Source organism: Colletes latitarsis, chromosome 14, assembly GCF_051014445.1.
Source record: "Colletes latitarsis isolate SP2378_abdomen chromosome 14, iyColLati1, whole genome shotgun sequence".
Taxonomy (NCBI): domain Eukaryota; kingdom Metazoa; phylum Arthropoda; class Insecta; order Hymenoptera; family Colletidae; genus Colletes; species Colletes latitarsis.
Window position 1 is genome coordinate 28,615,675 of NC_135147.1, and position 20,419 is coordinate 28,636,093.

Sequence of the window (20,419 nt, forward strand, 5' to 3'; positions counted from 1 at the left end):
TATCTGTTTAACGTGAAAATTAAAAGTGTAAAGGAACCGCACTGCGCATACGACAGGGACGTATCAATGTTGTTAACGGCATTGCGATTTGGGTAATCATTTCTTCTAAGTATTCAGAGAGAAGTGTAAGTACTTGTAGTCTCGATACGAGCACGAACAGTATATTTTTAATATTAAATTTCCTGTGTACGTACCGCATGGCAGTTTGAAAAAAAGGAAAGATAGACAAAAATTTACGTGAGCACTAGTTTATAGAACAAAATGTTACTCGAAAATCGATATTTTTGTCAAATAATTGGTACGATGTATTTTACAGAGCATTATATAATTTCTATGCTGTAAACAAATTGGTTACAACTTTCGTACATCGATACAAATACGAACGAATGATACCAAAATGAATATAAATGATGTATATGTATATGTACAAGAAAATATTACATGTTGAATTTAAATTTTTGTTGTGGTAATACATACTAAACGTTTGTATTATTTTTAAATAAAGAGTAACATTGTTCATTACAGTACTAATGGTCACTCTGGCTTTGTAATACGTACCTACACACGTATGATTATAAAATCAACTTATTATACATTATATATGTACACAAATACACACATCGTTGTTTGGATCTTTCGGATTAACAAAAAGTCTATAAATTTGTATGATTTGTATAAAAATGTTATTAGCACCATTTGATAAGCTTTCAACTATACTTTTATACAATAACGATTAATTTTTATAAGAAAATTAATGAAAATAATAAATAAATTCATGTAAACACTCTGGTAAAATACCTAAAACAAATTAACAACAAAATTTAATCAAATTTTCGATAGTTAACGAAATGTTTGTTGACAGAATCATATTTGTAATTTGCCATGTGTCTTTATACGTTCCTACCTATGGTCGTCTGCTGTGACGCGGAACAAAATGGCGTCGAGTAATGAAGTGCCGGTAGAAATCAACCAAAGTAGTATGTGTACAGCGGAAAATTCGGTAAGTTTTATAAAGCTTATTTTATAAAAGTATAGAGAAAACATCATAACAGTGTTTTCAATGTATTGATATTATTACAAAGAATATATCATACCGTTCAGATTTACAGAAATAAAAATTGTTAGAATGTCGTTTGTCATAATAGTTCTCACTGTGACTGAGGATCTTAGCAACAGATTGATCAGACCGGATTCTGTTCCTTAAATTTTTATTACCGTGACTCTCGAAAATAAATTTTAATTGTTGTAAGTTATTTCGTAAGATTGTCACAAAAAATTAAGTCACGCTCAATTCCATGTACATATTACTCGTCACACGATGTTAGAGAAATATGTGTTAGTGTGAAGAATTTCGACTGGACACTCGATCTTAAACAGACGCCATTCGTTTTGGCGGGCACGTGTACGTTTCTCTGGTGTTGGCGTAAAAGACCATTTTCTACGAACATTCCGAATTTTTGAATTTTCCATTGCTGATGAATAACATTGTAAATAATGCTTAGTAATAATTCCTATTACATTTAAACGAAAAGAGAATTATATCTCTTGATTCAAGATAATAATTATACATCACGTGTTTGTAGATAATTGTAGGTTCTTTTCACGTATATGTAAAACCGTTATTTTTAATATTTCGTAATAAATTTTTAAGCAACATTTGTACTTTGATTAAATATAACAACCTTTATCTTTAAATAAATGATAGTACAAGTACAATTTAATCTAATTTTAGTTTGAAAATGTTGGAATAGCTAAAATCTACATTGCAGGTACTTCTAGATTTATGTATATAAATTCTTTACATTGTTATTAACATATTTTTGTGACTTACATTGTTACAGACATCAAAAATGGAGTCCATGGAAGTAACAGAGACTACACCTACATCGAATAAAGATGCAACCCCATCATCTTGTAAGGAATCTGTTTCTGTGGATGATATGACATCACGAGATTATTATTTTGATTCGTACGCCCATTATGGAATTCATGAAGAGATGCTAAAGGATGAAGTGCGCACTGTAACGTATCGTAATTCCATGTACCACAATAAACACCTTTTTAAGGGAAAAACTGTCCTTGACATTGGTTGTGGAACTGGTATACTTTCAATGTTTGCTGCTAAAGCAGGAGCAGCTAAAGTTATTGGTATTGAATGTTCTAACATTGTTGAATATGCTGAAAAGATTGTAGAAGCAAATCAGTTGTCGAATGTCATAACAATACTTAAAGGAAAGGTTGAAGAGGTTTCATTACCTGATGGTGTAGAAAAAGTTGACATAATTATTTCTGAATGGATGGGGTATTGTTTGTTTTACGAATCAATGTTGGACACAGTGCTCTTTGCTAGAGATAAATGGCTTCGTGAAGATGGAATGCTATTCCCTGATAAAGCAACTCTATTTATTTGTGGCATCGAAGACAGACAATATAAGGATGAGAAGATAAACTGGTGGGATGATGTGTATGGATTTGATATGAGTAGTATAAGAAAAGTAGCAATTAGCGAACCTCTAGTGGACGTTGTGGATCCAAAACAAGTCGTTACAAATGCATGTCTAATCAAGGAAGTTGATTTATATACAGTAACCAAGGCTGACTTGGAATTTTCCTCACCATTTACTCTACAAGTTCGCAGGAACGACTATGTTCAAGCACTAGTTACATTCTTCAACATCGAATTTACCAAGTGCCATAAACGCATTGGTTTTAGTACAGCACCAGAAGTACAGTATACTCATTGGAAACAAACTGTGTTCTACTTTGATGAATACATGACTGTCAAAAAAGGAGAAGAAATATATGGTGTCTTTTCAATGAAACCTAATGCAAGGAACTACAGAGATTTGGATTTCAGTATTGAACTGGATTTTAAAGGGGATTTGTGCCAAGTACACGAAACTAATACTTATCGTATGCGCTGATATCTATCAGATGATTCATCTTCCTCCTTTTATTTTCATGGATCATAAAACTGTAATCAAATAGAAGACCAGGACTTTTAATTATTATTGAATTATATTAGATAATTTAATAATGTTTAATAGTACGGTACAATGGATGATACAAGTTATACAACTGATTTTAATCTTTACTTCTAGAAAGTTTATAGGCTTCCCTACCATTTGAAAATGAATAGAACATTCAGAATCTTTGTTAATCTCGTTTAAGTTTGCAATACAACTTACCATAAAAGAATAAAATTAATACACAACTTAATTACATATAATGTATATTTTCAAAATATTACTTTATGTAAAAACCTGTAAGTGTATGATAATTTAAATTTTTATTTTTCTTTCTAATCATTTTGTATTGCATATTTTAATTTTTTCTTTTCTTGTGTTGTGTACAAGTTGTGCATTTAAACTATTAAATCGTTAGCGATTTAATTATTATTCATAAAAAAGGTTATCAATTTATTTCAGTAAATACATTTATTACTTATCACATTTTGTACCGTAATTTTAAAACAAAATTTTCGTTTTGGTTCATAGCATATACAATATATGTACCACCATATTCCTGAGAATAGTTTGAAACTGCTCATTTACATTATCTATGACAAGTAAAAGTGTTTAATATTATATTTTGTTTATTTGCTAGTAAGTTTGAACTTATTTTTAGCATTACTTATTTTATTAGCATCTTTCTAGACGTGTGCACGATATCAGTGATATTTGTCGTCCACTGATTTTTCGTTAATAAAATACTGATATTAACTTAATTTTTATATGTAATATTTAAGTTAGTAATGTTGTTGTTACAACAAAAATTTAAACTACATATTCAGCCATTTTTATAACTTTCATAAAATATAATGGATTCCTAATATATGGTTAGTTTAATATACAGCAAAATTAATTGTGCAACGAAATTTACATTTTTATATTACTTTAAATTGCATTATCAAATCTGTTTACAGTAAATGTAAATGTGTAGTATATTTTATAGACCCTTCCACACTTTTCTAAATTGGCAATTATTAAATTAATCACTGAAATTCTAATGATTTCAAACATAAATATGTGCTTTATACTTGCATAGAGAATGATCTGTTCTTGAAAGCACACAAATTTTAATTTGTATAATATTCTAAATAAGCAATGGTGTTTGTTTCGAGTATGCATGTAAATAAAAAGATTACATAGATACTATTAATTAACATCTTTGGTTTAGTTTAGTTCTAACTAGCGTTAGTTTTACAATATTAAATTTTGTACTGTAAAATTTATTTTCCATACAGTCATTAAGATACAGTATTTTAATGTTTTCTCCATATTTTTTTTCTCTGTTTTTTTTTCTTTAGTATTATTACATTGATCACAAGGCAGTTTATTTAATAAAAATATTCATTAAGTTGTAAAACCAAAATATAAACTTATATATGCGTGAAATACATTTAAAATGAAGGTACTCTCTCGCGACATTGTAGATTAATTGCAGGATTTAGTATAACAGAGAAAAGTATGCTTTAATTGAAGTGGTATATAATATGTCAAAATATATTACCAAATTTTGGGCTAATGTCTGATATCAATTTATATTAGGAATAATGGAAAAAAAATAGTTGGTATGAAAACGATTTGATACCTACAATGAATTTTATACTTAATTACTATCTGTATATACCAATTTCTCTTGAAGTAAGGAAACCCTTTATTAAAAAAAAAAAAGAAAAGAAAAAAACTGCAATTTTTTATGACCATCTTATATACCAATAAAAATTAATACATTTGCTACATACATATATAAATGTTTATTAAATAACTATGAAAAGAAAGAGAATTTATTCATCTTTCTTCTCATATAGTCAAACCCTAAAAAATAAAGAAACTACTCTTTTAATACTTCACTTTTAGCTAACAAAGCATTTTTTTTAACGAAGATTTGTACAACTGGTTAGATAATGGAGCATTATTATTACATCTAAAGCAACATCTTCACTTATTAAGCCTTTAGTTTATGCAATGCCGTCATTTTGACTATACATTTAGTTTCAGTCATTTTGCTCAATGTACTTCAATTACTAACTAGTAACACACGAGTATCGTTACAGGAAATAAAAAAGTATCATGTAGCTAAACCTTTTAAGCAATTTGCTAGTTTTTGTGTTTTGTAATCGGTTCTCAATTGTATAAAATTCAGTAGAACATTTCGATCCAATGTTGCCTGTAACAATAAAAAGTTCATGAACAAATAATTGTCTTCTAATTAAGTTACGAATTATGTTTAAATCATCAAAGAATTATAATGTTCTCAACATATACACATACCAATTGATCACCAGTACAAACTTGTTTTAAGTTTTCCGGTTTAACCAGTAATAAATTACATAAAGCATGTAAAGTATCGAATAAGGAAGTAACAATATCGACTTCAAGCTCCTTCACACATTTACGATATTCGTTCATATCGCATATTGCACACATTGCGCCAGCAGAATTGAATTGAAATTGCTGTAGGTGGTCGTAAATAGTTTTGTGAAAACGAATTCCAAGTTCCGTCAGAACATTATTTAAATTTTTTCCATCTAATGTATTTCGAATGCGCCGAATCATTCCGGTGACATACTGAACAACTGTTAAACAAGCTGGAGTACTCAAAGTATCGACGTCGCTTTCAGGTTTAAAATCAGTCTTACGTTGCTCGTTTTGTAGGTATACTTTCACCCAACCAACGATAGCATTTATACTTCTATCTAATCCTGTTTCTAATTTTAATTCAATTTGATCTAATACAATTTTCTTTTTCAACATACAATCTCCGTGCTTTGGTGTCGATCTGAAAAAAATATGCTTGAAAAGTATACATTCTCTTACTAACATTGCCGTATAATAGATAAAAGTGAATTTTACGTGATAAGAGGTATAAGACTGTCATTAAATTGTTCATCTAAAAGGCGTACAATCGCATTGCATTGACGTACAACATTGAAAAAGTGTATCTCAGGTTGGGTTCTACTTTCAGGAATTGGTACACTTTGCAAACCTAATTCTAATGCATAATCAACATGTTCACTTATTAAGTACTGCAATAATATTTCTAGAATTTGGAGTGCGTTTATCGGTATTTCATCAGGCTTTGATAACAATTGGCATCTTTGAAATGCCAATTTACTTCTTTGTAATAGAGCAATTGCAAGTTCTTCTGATAGAAATGTCTCTCCACCATAATTTTCTATCTGAGCAATATTTATGTTAGTTCTTGCACTTAGAACTGCTTGTAAGTCTCTTCGTAATTCTTGAAAGCCACCAGATTGTAACTGCTTTTTTTGATGATTTTTAGATTCATAATACTCGATGAGAAGAGCTGCCGACTTTTCTCGCAATGCTTTTGTTTCAATACTAAAAAACAATGTATACTTTAGCTATAGCAGGGATAGGCAAAATGTATTTCAGAAAGTATTCGAATGACGAATGCCTTATAAATATGCCCATCCATGACTATAAGTATATTAATTATTGCATGAACTTACGTAATGTAAGTGTCCAAATATTTTTGAAATATATTTCTAGTGAGTTTTACAAGATATGTGCCATCAGTACCCATATTAAATATTTTTAATTCCGTAGACAATTTTACAGTCCTTGTGTACAAGTCATACAAGTTTCTGAGGTACTTATCAGAATCAGTTTTATCAGCTAATTTAGCAACTGCATACTTTTGAAGTCTTAAATGATAGATATTTAGCACGAACTTTGCCATCACCTGTTCAGGATTTGTAAATACTTGTTGCATTAACTTATGGTACTTTGTACACATAGGTATCACATCTTGAAAAACATCTTTCCCTCCAAATGAACCCATCTGACTTTGTTCTATAAATGCATCAATGCATTGAGAATATCCTTTGAAGTGTGCTAAAACTGATGCCAATTCTTTCATACGATTAGCATCTTCTCTGTTATGCGCTCTAACAAATTCTTCTATAAGATTTCTTTCAATTTCATCATATTTAATAGCAATCTTTTTCTTGGCATGTTCAAATTTCTCAGAGGGCAATTCTTGTGAAATAAGATGGAGCTTCTGTATCACATCAGCTGCTTCATCTAGCTGTTGTAGAATAAAGAATCTTAATTTTTATATTTAACATTCACACTAATTATACAAGTATTGTATATGAAACAGACATTAGTACCGATGACTTATCTGTAAAGATAGGATCTGTCAAAGGTCCAGGACTTAAAAAATCTGAGAAATGTCTCATCAATTTTTGAGCCTCTACGGCTCTAGCTCTTGGTGTATTAACACTTTCCAGCTGATCTCCTAAATGTAAAACTTTAGTAGCAACAAGATTTATTCTTTCATCTAATTGATGAAACAAATCGATCGAATGCTTATTTCTTTCTTGTAACTCGAGAATTTCGAGCGTGTGTCTTGCTTCCTCGTCCTTTAATGCCGCTTCAAGCTTGTCACATTTTTTCTGTTGACGTTCTTGTAAAATCTGTAAATCTTTTATTGCTTGCAGAAACGTCTCGTGCACTATCATGGGGTCAAAAAATGTTTTTCCACCGTCTTTCGTAGTATCATTTACTGTTCGCCAAGCAAGTCTTTCAACAAATTCTTCAGGATCAAATGGATCCTGAAAATAGTAGTACGATATTAAATATTATTATTTACGGTATAAATAAAATTAATTTGTTTTAATAATTCATCAGCAATTTACCTGTTCTAATTCCTTCATGTATTGTTGCATCATTTTGACAGAATTTGGATGACAATTGTAAGGTTATAATACCACTGTAACATAAACAGACCTTCAATAAACAATAAAAAATTATATAAAAATATATAATTTCAATGGAAAGTTATTAATCTTTATTATGAATTATACGTTTTATAAAAATCGGTTCTTCTACGATCGTTTGACAACTTGCACAGATATCACGACTTCTACTTCACATAAATGTTCCAAACGAGAACAGTTTTGTACGAAATATTAACAATAGCAGTCATTTAATAAAATTATTTTATCAGTATACGAATAATAATATTATAAAAAACTATTTCTATATATGCAACAAAAGGGTTGTCAAATGATTTACAACATACACATGGTTTTTATTTTTATAATTATACATCTAGTTGTTACATACGTCCTCGTTATGAAGAATAATTCTATACATTCCTATTTGTTAATTGATGTAACTAATAATATTACAGTAAAAACTCGACGTAGTTTTGAAATATACTTATTTTGTTTCCATAAAAATTTTTTTTTTTATAATAATACAAAAAGCGAGATTAATTGTAATATCGGTCTTTTGTACAAAATATGTCTTTCTTCCTTTTAATAAAAATCAGAATAATATTTGGTATATAAAATCGTTTTGGTATTATTATTGCATATTATGAAATTTCACTAAAGTAATCTAATTTATTAGATATCATTTAACTAATTTGATAATAGGAAAGTAAAAACATTCATATAACGAGTATGTAATATAAAATAATATTAACTATTTTGAACAGTAAAGAACCGATACAAAAGAGAATATTTTAGCTAAATTTTTAGTCTTACAAATTCTTATGAAACAAACAGCTGTATGAATATGGGCTTATTTTGTAGAAACAAGATAAAAGGTATCGAATATTTATCAAGCGTTCGAACACTTATCAAACGACACGACGTATTTATAATAGGCGAACGACGTTACGAACATCGCAAGTAGCACAAGTTTTAAAAAACTTATGTAACTCTTACAGAAGTTACCAGATGGAACATATGTAACGTTTTTTTCTTTTTTTTTTTAATTATCCTTGTACACATAAGTATGCTATTTGCGTTCTGTGTATTAGTGTTGAAATATTTATTAATATAACGTTATTAAATTACACTAATGAGCACTGAAAAAAGAGGGAGGCAGCAACGACGGTATGTTTCAGTATGTTATTAATCTAATTCTTGTCCATGACAAGAAAAAGTTTGGAATAAAACAAGGAGAAATGTCTGGGTGGTACGAAGAGTAAGAATGACTTCCTTTGAAGAAAAAAAAAAAAACATTGAATTATACATATTATAATTACGCTAAAAAATAAGAGTGCTTATTTTTATAACCACGATACGCAATATTATTTAATTTACTTTATAAACTCGAATTGTCGTTATACGCATCGATGCGTAAAATTAATAACTTTTGACGTTAATTCGACAATTTTTCTATGGTCGATTTTTGCATTAGACATTAGCGAGTGAGTAATTATGTTCTCCTTTCTTGGATAAAAAGACAGAACAAAAATTATTTTATTCAACCCTACGATAGAGTCGGTGGTCCATAATTGATAATGCTTCACACCCCATTTTTTTTTCTTTTTTTTTTATGATAATGTAAACTGAAACTTCCATGATTTCTTCTGATAATGTTTCTTTTAAGCAGTACAAAACTGCTACCATAAGATGTTCTTCTGTAAATAAAAGGTGTATCAACAATATATAAACAGACAGAAATTCATGATGAAAAGATAAAGAAACACACTTACTTTGGTTACAGTGATGTAAAATTACATCTCTCAGCAGCACCCAGATTTTGAGGATTCGATTGGACGTCCATGTTCTATTTTCACCTTATTTGCTGGATCGCTGTTTCCACTCGATGGAGGGCCCACTCTAAGTTTTATTTCTGCAGCCATTGTCATAAAAGCCTGCTCTACATTCATAGCATTTTTTGCTGATGTTTCCAAGAATGGAATTCCAAGCTGATCCGCGTATTCCTATTAATAAAACAATTCGTGCATAGTATAATTGTTTAAATGTGTTATTCAAAATCAGTTATGCTACCTTTGCCGTTGTGTAATCAACTACTTTTTTAGTATGAACATCACATTTATTGCCAACCAGCAGCTTATTGACATTGTCACAGGCATAACGGTCAATTTCTTCCAACCACTGTTTAACATTGTTGAAAGTTTCTTGATCTGTGCAGTCGTAAACAACAATAATACCATGTGCACCTCTGTAGTAAGAGCTTGTAATTGTTCTGAATCGTTCTTGACCTGCTGTATCCCAGATTTGTAATTTTATTGTTTTTCCATCTAGGTCAATTGTCCTTATTTTGAAATCTACACCAATTGTACTGATATAACTTTCTGTGTACGTGTCATCGGCAAAGCGAAGTAGAAGACACGATTTTCCAACTCCCGAATCTCCAATTAAGAGCAATTTAAACAAGTAATCACTGTAAAAAAATTTACATATTAACACAATGTTATATATGGTACTTTGCATTTTATTTTATAATACTTTGTAAAACATTATAATATTCATTAATTATATTATTAAATATGCGATATGCAATAATTTAAAATACAAATACATGTTAGCATCAATATAAAAGTATAAACAAAATTATTAGATATACACTGAAGCTTATATTTTATTAGATTCTTATTTTACAATTAATCTTTATAGAAATAATGCTTTTTAACAATATCCTCTATAAAACATACACCAATATATTTTACAATTTCATAATAATTGTAATATAATTTATTGCGTATATGTTTACAGTTTGTTGCAATAAATTTCAGCTGAATATATCTCAAACAAATAAGCTTTATATCTATCTTGCTATCAATTGTTTAATGATCAAATTCTGAAATTATTTCCACAAGTTTTCTGTAGAAATTGTAAAAATATCGTGAATTCTAAGTTTTGCTAGTTGATCAACAGATTGAGACGTATGTTTTGGTAAATACATAACGAAGAAAGCACCACAGAGTTAGTTTCTGAAATATGGCCAGTGGATATAGATAGATGAAAAAGGGGGGGTGGGGTGAATCTGTCAGACAGTACAAGTTAAACAGAACATCTTCGCATTAACCGTACAATATGCACATAAGATGACAGGGCCCTTTCGAACGTAATCATTACCAAAGTTGAAACTGAATCGATTATATTTCACGAAGCAAGCATTTTTAAGATACACTTATGTCTGCGCGTAAAGAAGTTTACTCACTACTCGGGATTCATTGTGGACATGCTATGCTCAGAACACGCTCACTGATGTCGTGTACCGTCGTTGCAGAAATCTACGAGGGACACACGATCCGTTGAAATCGGTAATGTGACGGTTCGAATTCACAGATCACGTTCTTCAATACGAAGGAGCTGTAACAATGGCGGTCACGGTAACTCCTCCCAAACCAGCGAATGAGTCGTCCACCATTGACGTAATGCCAGAATAGCAGCAGGTGCTGTTTCACTCCCTCTATACGACGGGACACGAGCGATTCAGAACGAACACGACGACTGCGCACTTCTTATATTTCACGTTTTATCTTTTCTTTTGTCCGTTCTTTCGCTTCTATGACTATTCCGTTATTTTTATATTTTTCTTCGATACATTCTATTAGATATTCATAGTATTCTAAGTAAATATAATCCTAAGTGTTCTATACAAACTTATGACGTGTTGTTCTCATTGAATACGTGTATCGAATATTGTATATTTTATACACACGTTAAGTATGTTTCATAAGATGATCAAGTTGAATGTAAACAGAATTTAACACGTGATCAAATTTTCATTGGTCCGCTATGTCGACGCGACATTCATCTAAGGATATATCGTAAGGCCGCGTGTCCATCGATCGCACAATCCACGAAAGCACTTAGCGAGCAGAGAGACCAGGTAGAGACTCGCACTTTTCCAGACTCCTCAATATTCTTCGTGCTGTGCCGGCAATAATATTTCACTCGCGTTGCTCGGAGCAGTGTTATCAGATCGAGAACGTATACGTGAATTCGTAGTTTCGGAGAGTCGACAAAGACAGACTGATGCTGACCTCTTTCTCGATTTTCCGAAGCTGTCCGAAGTGAGCGGGAACGAAATACGTAGCGCCATCTATAAAATGGGATTCTAACTACCAGAAAGTTATCCAGGTCACAAAATGATAAAGGAGGTATGCGATGTACAGATTACCTCACTCCTATTACACATAGCTTAATTATTCATTAAATACTCTTTTTCTGGGATTAAATTATGAACTTTTAGAATTTAAGAATATAGTATAAACCCTTAGCAATATTCAAGGATACCTTTTGTAACCATTCCATGAGTTATTAAATAGATATTAACAAATATCGGAAGTCAGAATATTTCCGATGATATTACTGTCTGCTTTAATCGATGCATTATTAACATTTCGACATGAACTGACTTCTATTTGCATTAATATCATCAAGTATAGATCCCCGGCAACATTCAGGGACCAATTTTGCAACGATTGTCGCTGTAATTAAATTTAAATTTAAAAAGTTTAAAATAGTTTGCCGACTTCCGATATTATATAAAAGTATCCGAATGATTATAAAAGGTATCCTTGAATATTGTCAAGAGTCTACACTATAAAATTAAACTCTAAACGTTCATAAATCAATCCCAGGAAAAGAGTAATTAGTAAATTATCGAGCAGTGATTTATTATAATGGCGGAAGAATATATACATAATAAAAAGATTTCTTTCAGTAGTTAAAATATGGTCAGGGGATCTTAAAACGTGTATTTCCATAAATAACATTTTTCATAATTAATTTGTGTACTTGATGCGTATATTCCTAAACCTATCTAATCTTTAACTGGAACAATTTTGTGTTGTAATCGTGTGTATACTATAAATGTGTTTACGAAAGCATAATCGTTAACGTTACATGTAGCGTTGACTACATTTGGTGTATAAACGTGTCAGCTGTCAATTTTGACAGTAGAATTAGGCGCGAAACCTTCTGTTGTAACAAAATTTTTTTACCGATGATTATTGGAAATTGTTGATAAACATACCGTCAGTAGTAACAGTGTAAACAATTTTCATTAATGTCGTCCAATGTTTTCAAAGATGGATCTCCACCCGAATTGTTATTCCAAAGTGTAAATGGGTGTGTATTAAAACTGATTGATAAAAGTGCAAAAGCTAAAAATGTTATGAAATTTGTTTTGTATAAAGACACGCATTTGAACATCAATGTGACTCTTGTTTTATTATTTGCCACATTGTTTTTATGGAAAACACTTGGTATTTCAGTACCATTCATTGTTTCTGTGTTTGTATTGATATTACAATTTGCTCGTTTTATTACTTCTGTGAATAAAGGTTTGTTAAATAATTATATCTACTACAAGTATGTTTGAATCATATTCATGTTCATTTTTTTTTTTTATAGATACATTAACAGTGGTAGAATTTATTGGCATATATACCAAAGGAAACAAAATATTTTCTGGTTTAAGTACATGTGAATTTGTACCTTGGGACACAGTGGTAGATGTATTTATTAATGAAGTTATAACGGGAGTAAGTAATAGTTAATAATTGGTATTGGAAAACTTTTAAGACACAAGTGAAATTTGATTTGTATTTACAGCAAAAGGTATTGTACTATTTAACGATTATAGTGAAGGAATCTTATGGTGGAAAGGATTTAATAAAATTAATTCCTTTATTCCAAGAATTAGTACCAGAGAGAAAATGCCTGGAATACATGTACGAAAGGCTAGCTGGATTAATTGGAACCAGCAAAGGGAAACTCCAGTGTTAACAGTACCAAGTTCATATTGGTTATGCCACAAGAATAACATATATAAATTTATTTTTAGATATCATAGAACAATTAGGTAAGTATTATCAGTGATACATAGTTATTGATATTATTGATTGTCTAATGTATATTTACAGAAATACACAGCAGTTTTATTTTGGAAAAGAATTAATGAATGTAATTAGAAGGATTTTAAAAGATCCACCACGCCAAGGGCAACAATTTTGCACCAGCCATCTTTTAATTACTTACAGTATCCTTCTTTTTTAAAATTCAATGTATTTAATACAATATTTCATTGTTACAGATTATAATGAATATAAAAAATAAGTACTACATTTTATGTTAATTTTAAGTATTTTATATATTTTCTTAACTATAGTGTGCAATAATGCAGGCAATACATCGTGGACTCGACAGGACAAAATATTTGCTCTGATGAAATTTAAAGAACGATCGGTCATAGCATTTTCCTATGCATTTATTCTTACTATAAAGATTACAGTCCCTTTGGAAAATACAGAACTTAATACGAAATATGCGATAAAATCTTCTCCGGATCGGTCTTTAATTCAGAATAATAAAAATACAACACATTCTCCTAAGAATGATTTTCCAAAACAAAACAATCAGTGTAATAATGTACAAGAGGAAGTATTAGAATCAGAAAGTAAAAGTATTCAATTAAATAATAGTTTGGAAGTTGATAATTTAACAAATACATGCACAGACAAAAAATCGACAAAACAGATAATAAATTGTAAAAACACAAATAAATTTACAGATTGTGCAAAAGTATCGTTTGAACCATCTATACCACACAATACACCATCTGAAAATGATACGAAATCTACTAATAAAGCAAAAACAAGTAGATGTTTAAGACACTCTACTGTAAAATCTAAAAAAAAAAATAAAAATACAGGTACAAATAATAAAAATTCAATAGTGCAACATAGTATTGTGAACAAAATTGAAGAAAATAAAGTGGTCACTAATGAATCAAAAGATACAAACCATTTAGAAAAAGAAAATATTAAGGATAAAAATGGTACTGACAAATTATTCAAGACAGATGAACATATTGGTAAAAACGGTATTGCCAAAGATAATAACAATTCTACGTCAAATATTAATATTGTGTCAGAAGACAGTAATACCGATGCTGTTAATGTAGATTCTATCAATTTACCATATCAATACCTGATAGAAAGAGAAATAGAAGATGCAAAACGTAAGATGTTAAACGACAATGTTTCCGTAAATGAAACTAAGAAACGTAAATTGGATGAAATAAATGAAAAACATTCTACAAATTCTATAAAACAATTTGCAGATGTTACAAAAACTGAAGGAATCTCTTGCCTTCAGAAAAGAAAACACGTATCGGATAATGCGCCATCACGATCTTCCGATATTACGAATTTAGTAATGGAAGGATTAATGTTTACAATTCGACAGGGACAAGACACTGTAGCAGTTATAGAACAAAAAACTAAATTAGAAGTGGACGAAGTATTAGAAAATTCTGAGAAAATTGAAACAAAAAAAGGAGAAAAATGTTTAAGAAATTCTAGTTTACTTGGGTTAGAGAATTTAATAACAATGATTGAATTACCAAAACAAACCGAAAATGAATCTAAATGTCAAAATACAATTTTGCCTGAATTAAAACACGGGCAACAGCAATTTTCCTTGACTAGTACGAGTATTAGTGACAATGATGAAAAACATGATGCTGCAAACAAAGGTCGATATTCCGAGCTGTATAACTATGAATATGATAAAAATATGAAACTTACTGAGGATGGAGACTTAGAAATCGAAGAAGAAGAAGAAGAAGAAGAGGAAGAAGAAGATATTATACCAGAAGCATTACAAGCTGAAATTTTTCAATCTTCAGTACTTGATTTTAAGAAAATAGATAAACCTGAAAATAAATTAGAAATCATGATGAGTAAAGATTTATTAATGGATGATATAGACACTGAAAAATCAGGTAAACTTGAAACAACTGAACTTCAGCCTTTTTCGAAAAAACTATGTTTGAAAACTGATTATCCAAATAATGAGTACCTTATGAAATCAACAGAATTACCTATAAAATTCATTGCGAACGAAACACATAAAGTACAACATTATATAAATACGAAAAATAAACCTACATTTAATAATATGAAAAAATATAAATCAAATGGTCCAATAGTTATTTCGAATGAAATTATCACTGTAGATCAAATACCAATACCGTTACAGAAAATATTTGAAGAACAATTACCAAAGAAGTCTGATTTTTCTTTAAACAAGAAAAATGAAACAGATGGAAGTTGTTCTGAAGTTCATAGTGTGCAATCATGTCAGAAAAATGATATTGTTTCTAATGTACAATTAAAAGGGCAAAGTTTAGATTGTGATATATTTAAAAGTACACAATATCCACAAAATTCTCAGATACCTGTATGCGATGATGACAAAAATCGCTGTGAAAGCCCATTGCCTATAACCTCGAAAACGAGGCTAGAAGATGCCAGTGTTTCAACAAATAATTTTAAACTAAAAGAACAATTGCATAAACAAATTGCTAACACCGACAAAGTGGAACAATTATCATCAAACGAAATACAAGATATCACACACGAATTTTGTAAAGATCTTTCATTTGTTCAAAAGAAAAGGAATTTGCCTAATCGGTATCTAAGACCAAGAAGAAAGTCTCTAAATATGTTAACAGATGAAAATCTTGGTGACACACATATAGAAATAATGAAATTTTTTCATGATATTACAAGAGGTGCCAAGGTTGTTGTAAAACGTATGAGTACAAAAAGCATTCATAGTATAATAGGGAAAAGTTCCTCTTTAACAACATGTATGCAATAAGAATAACTTTTTAAACAAGGGTTATAGAATAATTTTCATAGAATTATTGCATTATTTATCTTTGATTCAATTTGTAGTCTAAAATTAAGCAATTAATGACTTGATAAAATTTCTTGTACATTTTATCTATAAACACTAATGACAAATAAATGTATAACACTAATTTGTGTCATTTTATTGCTTCAAAAATATAAATCTAATTTTCTAATAGTTTATTTATCTTACACATTTTTTCACGTTCAACTTGTTTTCTTACAGCTTCTAAATTATCTAATTTGTTTGCAATATCTTGCAATTTATAATCTAAATGTTCAAAAGACATTTCTTTCTCATTAAAATTTATGTTGATGTGTGTGCTTTGCTCCAAAGCAGATGGTTTATCACTTATATTATTTAACTTTCCACACACTTTCAGCATCTACAAAACACAATATGTTTTATATTACCAGATGTAATATACACTACGAAACATAAAAATATTATGAATCTCTTAACAATAATAATTACATGTATATCGTTTATAAGTTGAAAAGATGTCTTAAGTTCATTAGCACATCGTAGTGGGTATCGCTCTCTAGCGTCGCATAATTCGAAAAGTGCGTCTTCGCATTGTTCCTCAAGATTATCTAAACAAAAGAGAAATTTCTATAAATGTTACTTTATTTTCTGAATGTAATGTTGTTATACTCACCCATTTTTAACTATGTTTACTACTATGTATACAGTATACTTCAATAATAAATTCTCAATGTTATGACGAGTGCAGTGACATCTCTTCTGAATTTACTGCAAAAAAATACATACGATCAACCACAGTAATTCTTGTTGTTTAAAAAAGAATGTCAACGGCGTAATTAATTATACATACATATATCATCTTTAAGTCGACAACTGTCTCGAACTGTCCTAAAAACGACAATCAGCTAGAATGATAAAAAACATAAAGGTTACGCGTGAACAAATATTCAAAGTCATTGCTCCTGATGTGGTTGGTTATTGCCAAAAAATGACCTTAACTACGAGAAATTGCTGAGTTGGCAATAAAATAAAATTCGGTGGTTAACGGAAATTGATTATATGACGTCTTCCGTCGGCGTGGCAATTATTTAGTCTTACATTCGCTGACATTAGCAAAGATGTACTTTTTGCTATATACCATTTACCGCCATTAAAGTTGTGAATGCCGTTATCTACGCCGGCAAGAAACAGTTGCGTAAAAGAGTAGTTCTTCTTTTATTTCAGTTCCATTAGTCTCGAGATGAAGAAGCACTAACAGAGTTTTAAGTCTGAACAGTTTGAAAAAAGAAACGTTTAAATACGAAGATACTCTTTCAAAATATTGATATTCGACAAGTTAAATAATGGGATATTTGAAGTCCATAGGTACCGTAATCATATATATCGGTCTTTTCTTAAGTGTTATCACCTTTTTGCCAGGTTTACCTCCAGAAACAGACTTTTCCGAATACAGGTATGATATTTTCTACATTTTATAACGACGTAAGTTTGAATTGTACGAAACATGTAACCAAATTATAATAAATGTTTTAGTATAAAGCTTCCTACCGAGCCACAAAATCGGTTTGAGCTAAAAAATCGACTACAGGGAGCAGAAGTATTGTTTTCTGGAACAATCAAAGGTCCAGAAAGTTTTGCTTCTTATAATGGAGAATTATATACTGGTATACATGGAGGTTATGTCGTGAAAATCGAAGAAAATCACATTGTACCAATTGTAAAATTTGGTAAAAAATGTGGTACGTAAAAATAGTTATAAAATTATTGGAATATCATAAGTAGTATCATATATATTTAAAACAAAACGGTTTTTGCAGATGGTTTATGGCAAGAAGAGAAATGTGGAAGACCTTTGGGTTTACAATTCAATAAAAAAGGAGAATTATTTGTAGCTGATGCTTACTATGGTATTTTTAAAGTTGATGTTAATACCAGACAATACATAAATATAGTTAATAATTCTGTACCTATTAATGGAAAAATTCCAAAAGTTATTAATGCTTTGGATATTGCCAAGAATGGAGATATTTATTGGACAGATTCTAGTACAGATTTTGTTCTTCATGATGGAGTAAATGCATTTTTAGCTAATCCATCTGGAAGGTATGAATTTCAAATTTGAAATGCTTGTTCTACCATGTACAAACATGTAATAACATTCATTTTCAGACTTATTCGATACAATGTTGTGACAAAAAAGAACGAAGTATTACTACAAAATTTGGCATTTGCAAATGGAGTTTTATTAAGTGATGATGAAAGTTTTATCATTGTACTAGAATCTCTTACTTCGCGTATTATTAAGTACCATTTGAAAGGCCCAAAGATGGGGCAACAGGAAATCTTTGTAGAAGCTTTACCTGGTCTGCCAGACAATGTACATAGTGATGGACAAGGAGGCTTCCTAGTGACTTTAATTCAATATGTGGATCCTGAATATCCTTTCATAGCTCAGTCTCTTATGCCACATCCATACATACGAAAAATGTTAGTGAGATTATTATATTTGATAGAAGCTCCATTTAAATTATTGCAAGATGTTTATCCAAATTATTATGCAGAAAGAGTTTTGCATTCGATAGGATCTTTTGATACTTCAAGGATTTTGGATACAAAAGAAACTTCTATAGTACTTAGATTGAATAAAGCAGGAAATATCTTAGATGCTTTATATTCAGAAGATGGAAGTGTTCATAGCATATGCTCTGCTTACATTCATAATGGATATTTGTGGCTAGGTTCTCCTTGGAATGAATATATCATGAGAGTTCCACTAAAACAAGCATTACCAGATTTAAAAGACAGTATGAGAAAGCAGGCAGAAAACGAACCACTTCCAACGGTTGCAAAGAAAAATGTTAAACTAGAAACGAAACCTACAAATGCTAAACCAATTGTTCAAGGAACAACACCAAAGTCTACAACTACAACTCCCGAACCAACAGCTAAAGTACCAACAACGCAAAAACCAGTTGTAGATTCGAAAACACAAAAACCTGTTGCAGATGCAAAAACTCAAAAGCCAATCGTGGATTCGACGACACAAAAGCCAGTTACAGTTACAACAACAAAAAAACCAATTGCAGATACAAAAACTCAAAAACCAGTCGTGGATTCAGTGACACAAAAGCCAATCACTGATGAAAAAGTACTAAAGTCTACAATGCATTCACACCCAACTACTACCACTTCCAAACCTTCTTCATCCCCACCTACTGAGAAAACGGTAACGAAGGAAACTACGAAGAATACGTCAAAGGATATTAAGAAAGACAATATAAAGGAGAATAAGAAAGATAACGTTAATGCAAAGACATCAAATGTAAAAACCGAATCGTCAGAGAAAGGTAACAAAGCGACGGTAAGACCAAAGTCTGATGGATCCGTTAAAGATAATATTCGCGGTACTCAGTCTGAAAAATCCAAGCCAGTAGAGAAAAAGTGATTCCGTTAAGAAATAAAGAATGCTCTAATTTTTAATTAAGACATCAGTCCAAGTTTGAATTAAAACTTGATTATATTCCATTACATATTATTACAGGTTCTACATATTCCAAACATATCGTCATAATTGTTCTGATGTTACAGATTTTTTAACATCCATACATTCACTGTATTAATGATAAAGAGTTTGCTTTTTATTTATGTTTTCTTAACAGAGTTTCATACAATGATATTACGATTATTTTATTTTGTTATAATTTTTATATTTGTGGTTTAAAGGTCAGAAAACGCATTAGACTGTGATTTAGATTTATATATAAAGTTGAAAATAATGTTGTTTTTGCAAATTTTTCCATATCACAATACAGTATGTATACTAGTATCATATTTGGTACATATATATTATATATATATAATATTTGTATATATATATATATATATATGATATAAATATGCCATCTGTAATTTTATTTCATTGTATAACAAAGTTCAAGTTTAAATGGAAAACGGTATTTTATTATAAACTTGTTGTTTTGATAT

The 20,419-nt window shown here is 30.2% G+C and overlaps 6 protein-coding genes across 15 annotated transcripts; 3 read left to right on the top strand and 3 right to left on the bottom strand.

Annotated features, from left to right (window-relative positions):
* On the top strand, positions 1-6,570 carry Art1 (arginine methyltransferase 1). Of its 4 annotated transcripts, none has more exons than XM_076782469.1 (3): positions 1-125; positions 863-1,000; positions 1,842-6,570. In XM_076782469.1, the coding sequence occupies exons 2-3, from the start codon at positions 935-937 to the stop codon at positions 2,922-2,924; spliced, it is 1,149 nt and encodes a 382-aa protein (XP_076638584.1). In that variant the 5' UTR covers positions 1-125; positions 863-934; the 3' UTR covers positions 2,925-6,570. The 4 variants fall into 4 exon arrangements, with proteins under 4 accessions (XP_076638584.1, XP_076638585.1, XP_076638586.1 ...); XM_076782470.1 differs by lacking the exon at positions 1-125 and adding an exon at positions 162-237 and having other exon boundaries at positions 317-1,000; XM_076782471.1 differs by lacking the exons at positions 1-125; positions 863-1,000 and adding an exon at positions 1,395-1,487.
* Positions 2,707-9,402, bottom strand: Sec10 (Exocyst complex component Sec10). 4 transcript variants are annotated; one of them, XM_076782446.1, is made up of 8 exons: positions 7,838-9,402; positions 7,670-7,743; positions 7,142-7,585; positions 6,479-7,056; positions 5,859-6,347; positions 5,277-5,784; positions 5,088-5,172; positions 2,707-2,974 (listed from the first exon to the last, which is right to left on the bottom strand). In XM_076782446.1, exons 2-8 carry the CDS (start codon positions 7,700-7,702, stop codon positions 2,967-2,969), a joined length of 2,145 nt encoding a protein of 714 aa, XP_076638561.1. In that variant the 5' UTR covers positions 7,703-7,743; positions 7,838-9,402; the 3' UTR covers positions 2,707-2,966. The 4 variants fall into 4 exon arrangements, with proteins under 4 accessions (XP_076638561.1, XP_076638559.1, XP_076638557.1 ...); XM_076782444.1 differs by lacking the exon at positions 2,707-2,974 and having other exon boundaries at positions 4,361-5,172; positions 8,056-9,402; XM_076782442.1 differs by lacking the exon at positions 2,707-2,974 and having other exon boundaries at positions 4,361-5,172.
* An 81-nt stretch (positions 9,403-9,483) lies between these two features.
* On the bottom strand, positions 9,484-11,299 carry Rab1 (RAS oncogene family member Rab1). The gene is made up of 3 exons (XM_076782486.1): positions 10,959-11,299; positions 9,782-10,178; positions 9,484-9,714 (listed from the first exon to the last, which is right to left on the bottom strand). Exons 1-3 carry the CDS (start codon positions 10,979-10,981, stop codon positions 9,514-9,516), a joined length of 621 nt encoding a protein of 206 aa, XP_076638601.1. The 5' UTR covers positions 10,982-11,299; the 3' UTR covers positions 9,484-9,513.
* Positions 11,300-11,305: 6 nt separating this feature from the next.
* Positions 11,306-16,580, top strand: LOC143350344 (uncharacterized). Of its 4 annotated transcripts, XM_076782424.1 has the most exons (6): positions 11,777-11,904; positions 12,838-13,092; positions 13,163-13,293; positions 13,364-13,613; positions 13,675-13,790; positions 13,935-16,580. In XM_076782424.1, the coding sequence occupies exons 4-6, from the start codon at positions 13,468-13,470 to the stop codon at positions 16,415-16,417; spliced, it is 2,745 nt and encodes a 914-aa protein (XP_076638539.1). In that variant the 5' UTR covers positions 11,777-11,904; positions 12,838-13,092; positions 13,163-13,293; positions 13,364-13,467; the 3' UTR covers positions 16,418-16,580. The 4 variants fall into 4 exon arrangements, with proteins under 4 accessions (XP_076638542.1, XP_076638539.1, XP_076638540.1 ...); XM_076782427.1 differs by lacking the exon at positions 12,838-13,092 and having other exon boundaries at positions 11,306-11,904; XM_076782425.1 differs by lacking the exon at positions 11,777-11,904 and having other exon boundaries at positions 12,618-13,092; positions 13,395-13,613.
* Positions 16,483-17,419, bottom strand: LOC143350383 (uncharacterized). The gene is made up of 4 exons (XM_076782498.1): positions 17,286-17,419; positions 17,109-17,203; positions 16,925-17,043; positions 16,483-16,835 (listed from the first exon to the last, which is right to left on the bottom strand). The coding sequence occupies exons 2-4, from the start codon at positions 17,110-17,112 to the stop codon at positions 16,614-16,616; spliced, it is 345 nt and encodes a 114-aa protein (XP_076638613.1). The 5' UTR covers positions 17,113-17,203; positions 17,286-17,419; the 3' UTR covers positions 16,483-16,613.
* Positions 17,420-17,746: 327 nt separating this feature from the next.
* Positions 17,747-20,221, top strand: LOC143350353 (adipocyte plasma membrane-associated protein Hemomucin). The gene is made up of 4 exons (XM_076782449.1): positions 17,747-17,888; positions 17,969-18,174; positions 18,253-18,538; positions 18,605-20,221. Exons 1-4 carry the CDS (start codon positions 17,779-17,781, stop codon positions 19,878-19,880), a joined length of 1,878 nt encoding a protein of 625 aa, XP_076638564.1. The 5' UTR covers positions 17,747-17,778; the 3' UTR covers positions 19,881-20,221.
* The last annotated feature ends 198 nt before the right edge of the window (positions 20,222-20,419 follow it).

What these genes read in the sequence shown, in the direction of transcription:
- LOC143350344 (XM_076782427.1), top strand. Translation starts at nt 13,468, where the DNA reads ATGCCTGGAATACATGTACGAAAGGCTAGCTGGATTAATTGGAACCAG. An exon ending in AGATATCATAGAACAATTAG is followed by an intron (nt 13,614 to 13,674) that starts GTAAGTATTATC and finishes GTATATTTACAG; the next exon opens with AAATACACAGCAGTTTTATT. An exon ending in CCATCTTTTAATTACTTACA is followed by an intron (nt 13,791 to 13,934) that starts GTATCCTTCTTT and finishes GCAATAATGCAG; the next exon opens with GCAATACATCGTGGACTCGA.
- Sec10 (XM_076782444.1), bottom strand. Translation starts at nt 7,702, where the DNA reads ATGATGCAACAATACATGAAGGAATTAGAACAG. An exon ending in ACATGAAGGAATTAGAACAG is followed by an intron (nt 7,586 to 7,669) that starts GTAAATTGCTGA and finishes TACTATTTTCAG; the next exon opens with GATCCATTTGATCCTGAAGA. An exon ending in TATTTGGACACTTACATTAC is followed by an intron (nt 6,348 to 6,478) that starts GTAAGTTCATGC and finishes ATTGTTTTTTAG; the next exon opens with TATTGAAACAAAAGCATTGC.
- LOC143350353 (XM_076782449.1), top strand. Translation starts at nt 17,779, where the DNA reads ATGGGATATTTGAAGTCCATAGGTACCGTAATCATATATATCGGTCTT. An exon ending in AAAATTTGGTAAAAAATGTG is followed by an intron (nt 18,175 to 18,252) that starts GTACGTAAAAAT and finishes CGGTTTTTGCAG; the next exon opens with ATGGTTTATGGCAAGAAGAG. An exon ending in TTAGCTAATCCATCTGGAAG is followed by an intron (nt 18,539 to 18,604) that starts GTATGAATTTCA and finishes ATTCATTTTCAG; the next exon opens with ACTTATTCGATACAATGTTG.
- LOC143350383 (XM_076782498.1), bottom strand. An exon ending in AACTTATAAACGATATACAT is followed by an intron (nt 16,836 to 16,924) that starts GTAATTATTATT and finishes TGTGTTTTGTAG; the next exon opens with ATGCTGAAAGTGTGTGGAAA.
- Rab1 (XM_076782486.1), bottom strand. Translation starts at nt 10,981, where the DNA reads ATGTCCACAATGAATCCCGAGTA. An exon ending in TCCACAATGAATCCCGAGTA is followed by an intron (nt 10,179 to 10,958) that starts GTGAGTAAACTT and finishes ATTTTTTTACAG; the next exon opens with TGATTACTTGTTTAAATTGC. An exon ending in TTGATTACACAACGGCAAAG is followed by an intron (nt 9,715 to 9,781) that starts GTAGCATAACTG and finishes TTTTATTAATAG; the next exon opens with GAATACGCGGATCAGCTTGG.
- Art1 (XM_076782469.1), top strand. Translation starts at nt 935, where the DNA reads ATGGCGTCGAGTAATGAAGTGCCGGTAGAAATCAACCAAAGTAGTATG. An exon ending in TGTGTACAGCGGAAAATTCG is followed by an intron (nt 1,001 to 1,841) that starts GTAAGTTTTATA and finishes ACATTGTTACAG; the next exon opens with ACATCAAAAATGGAGTCCAT.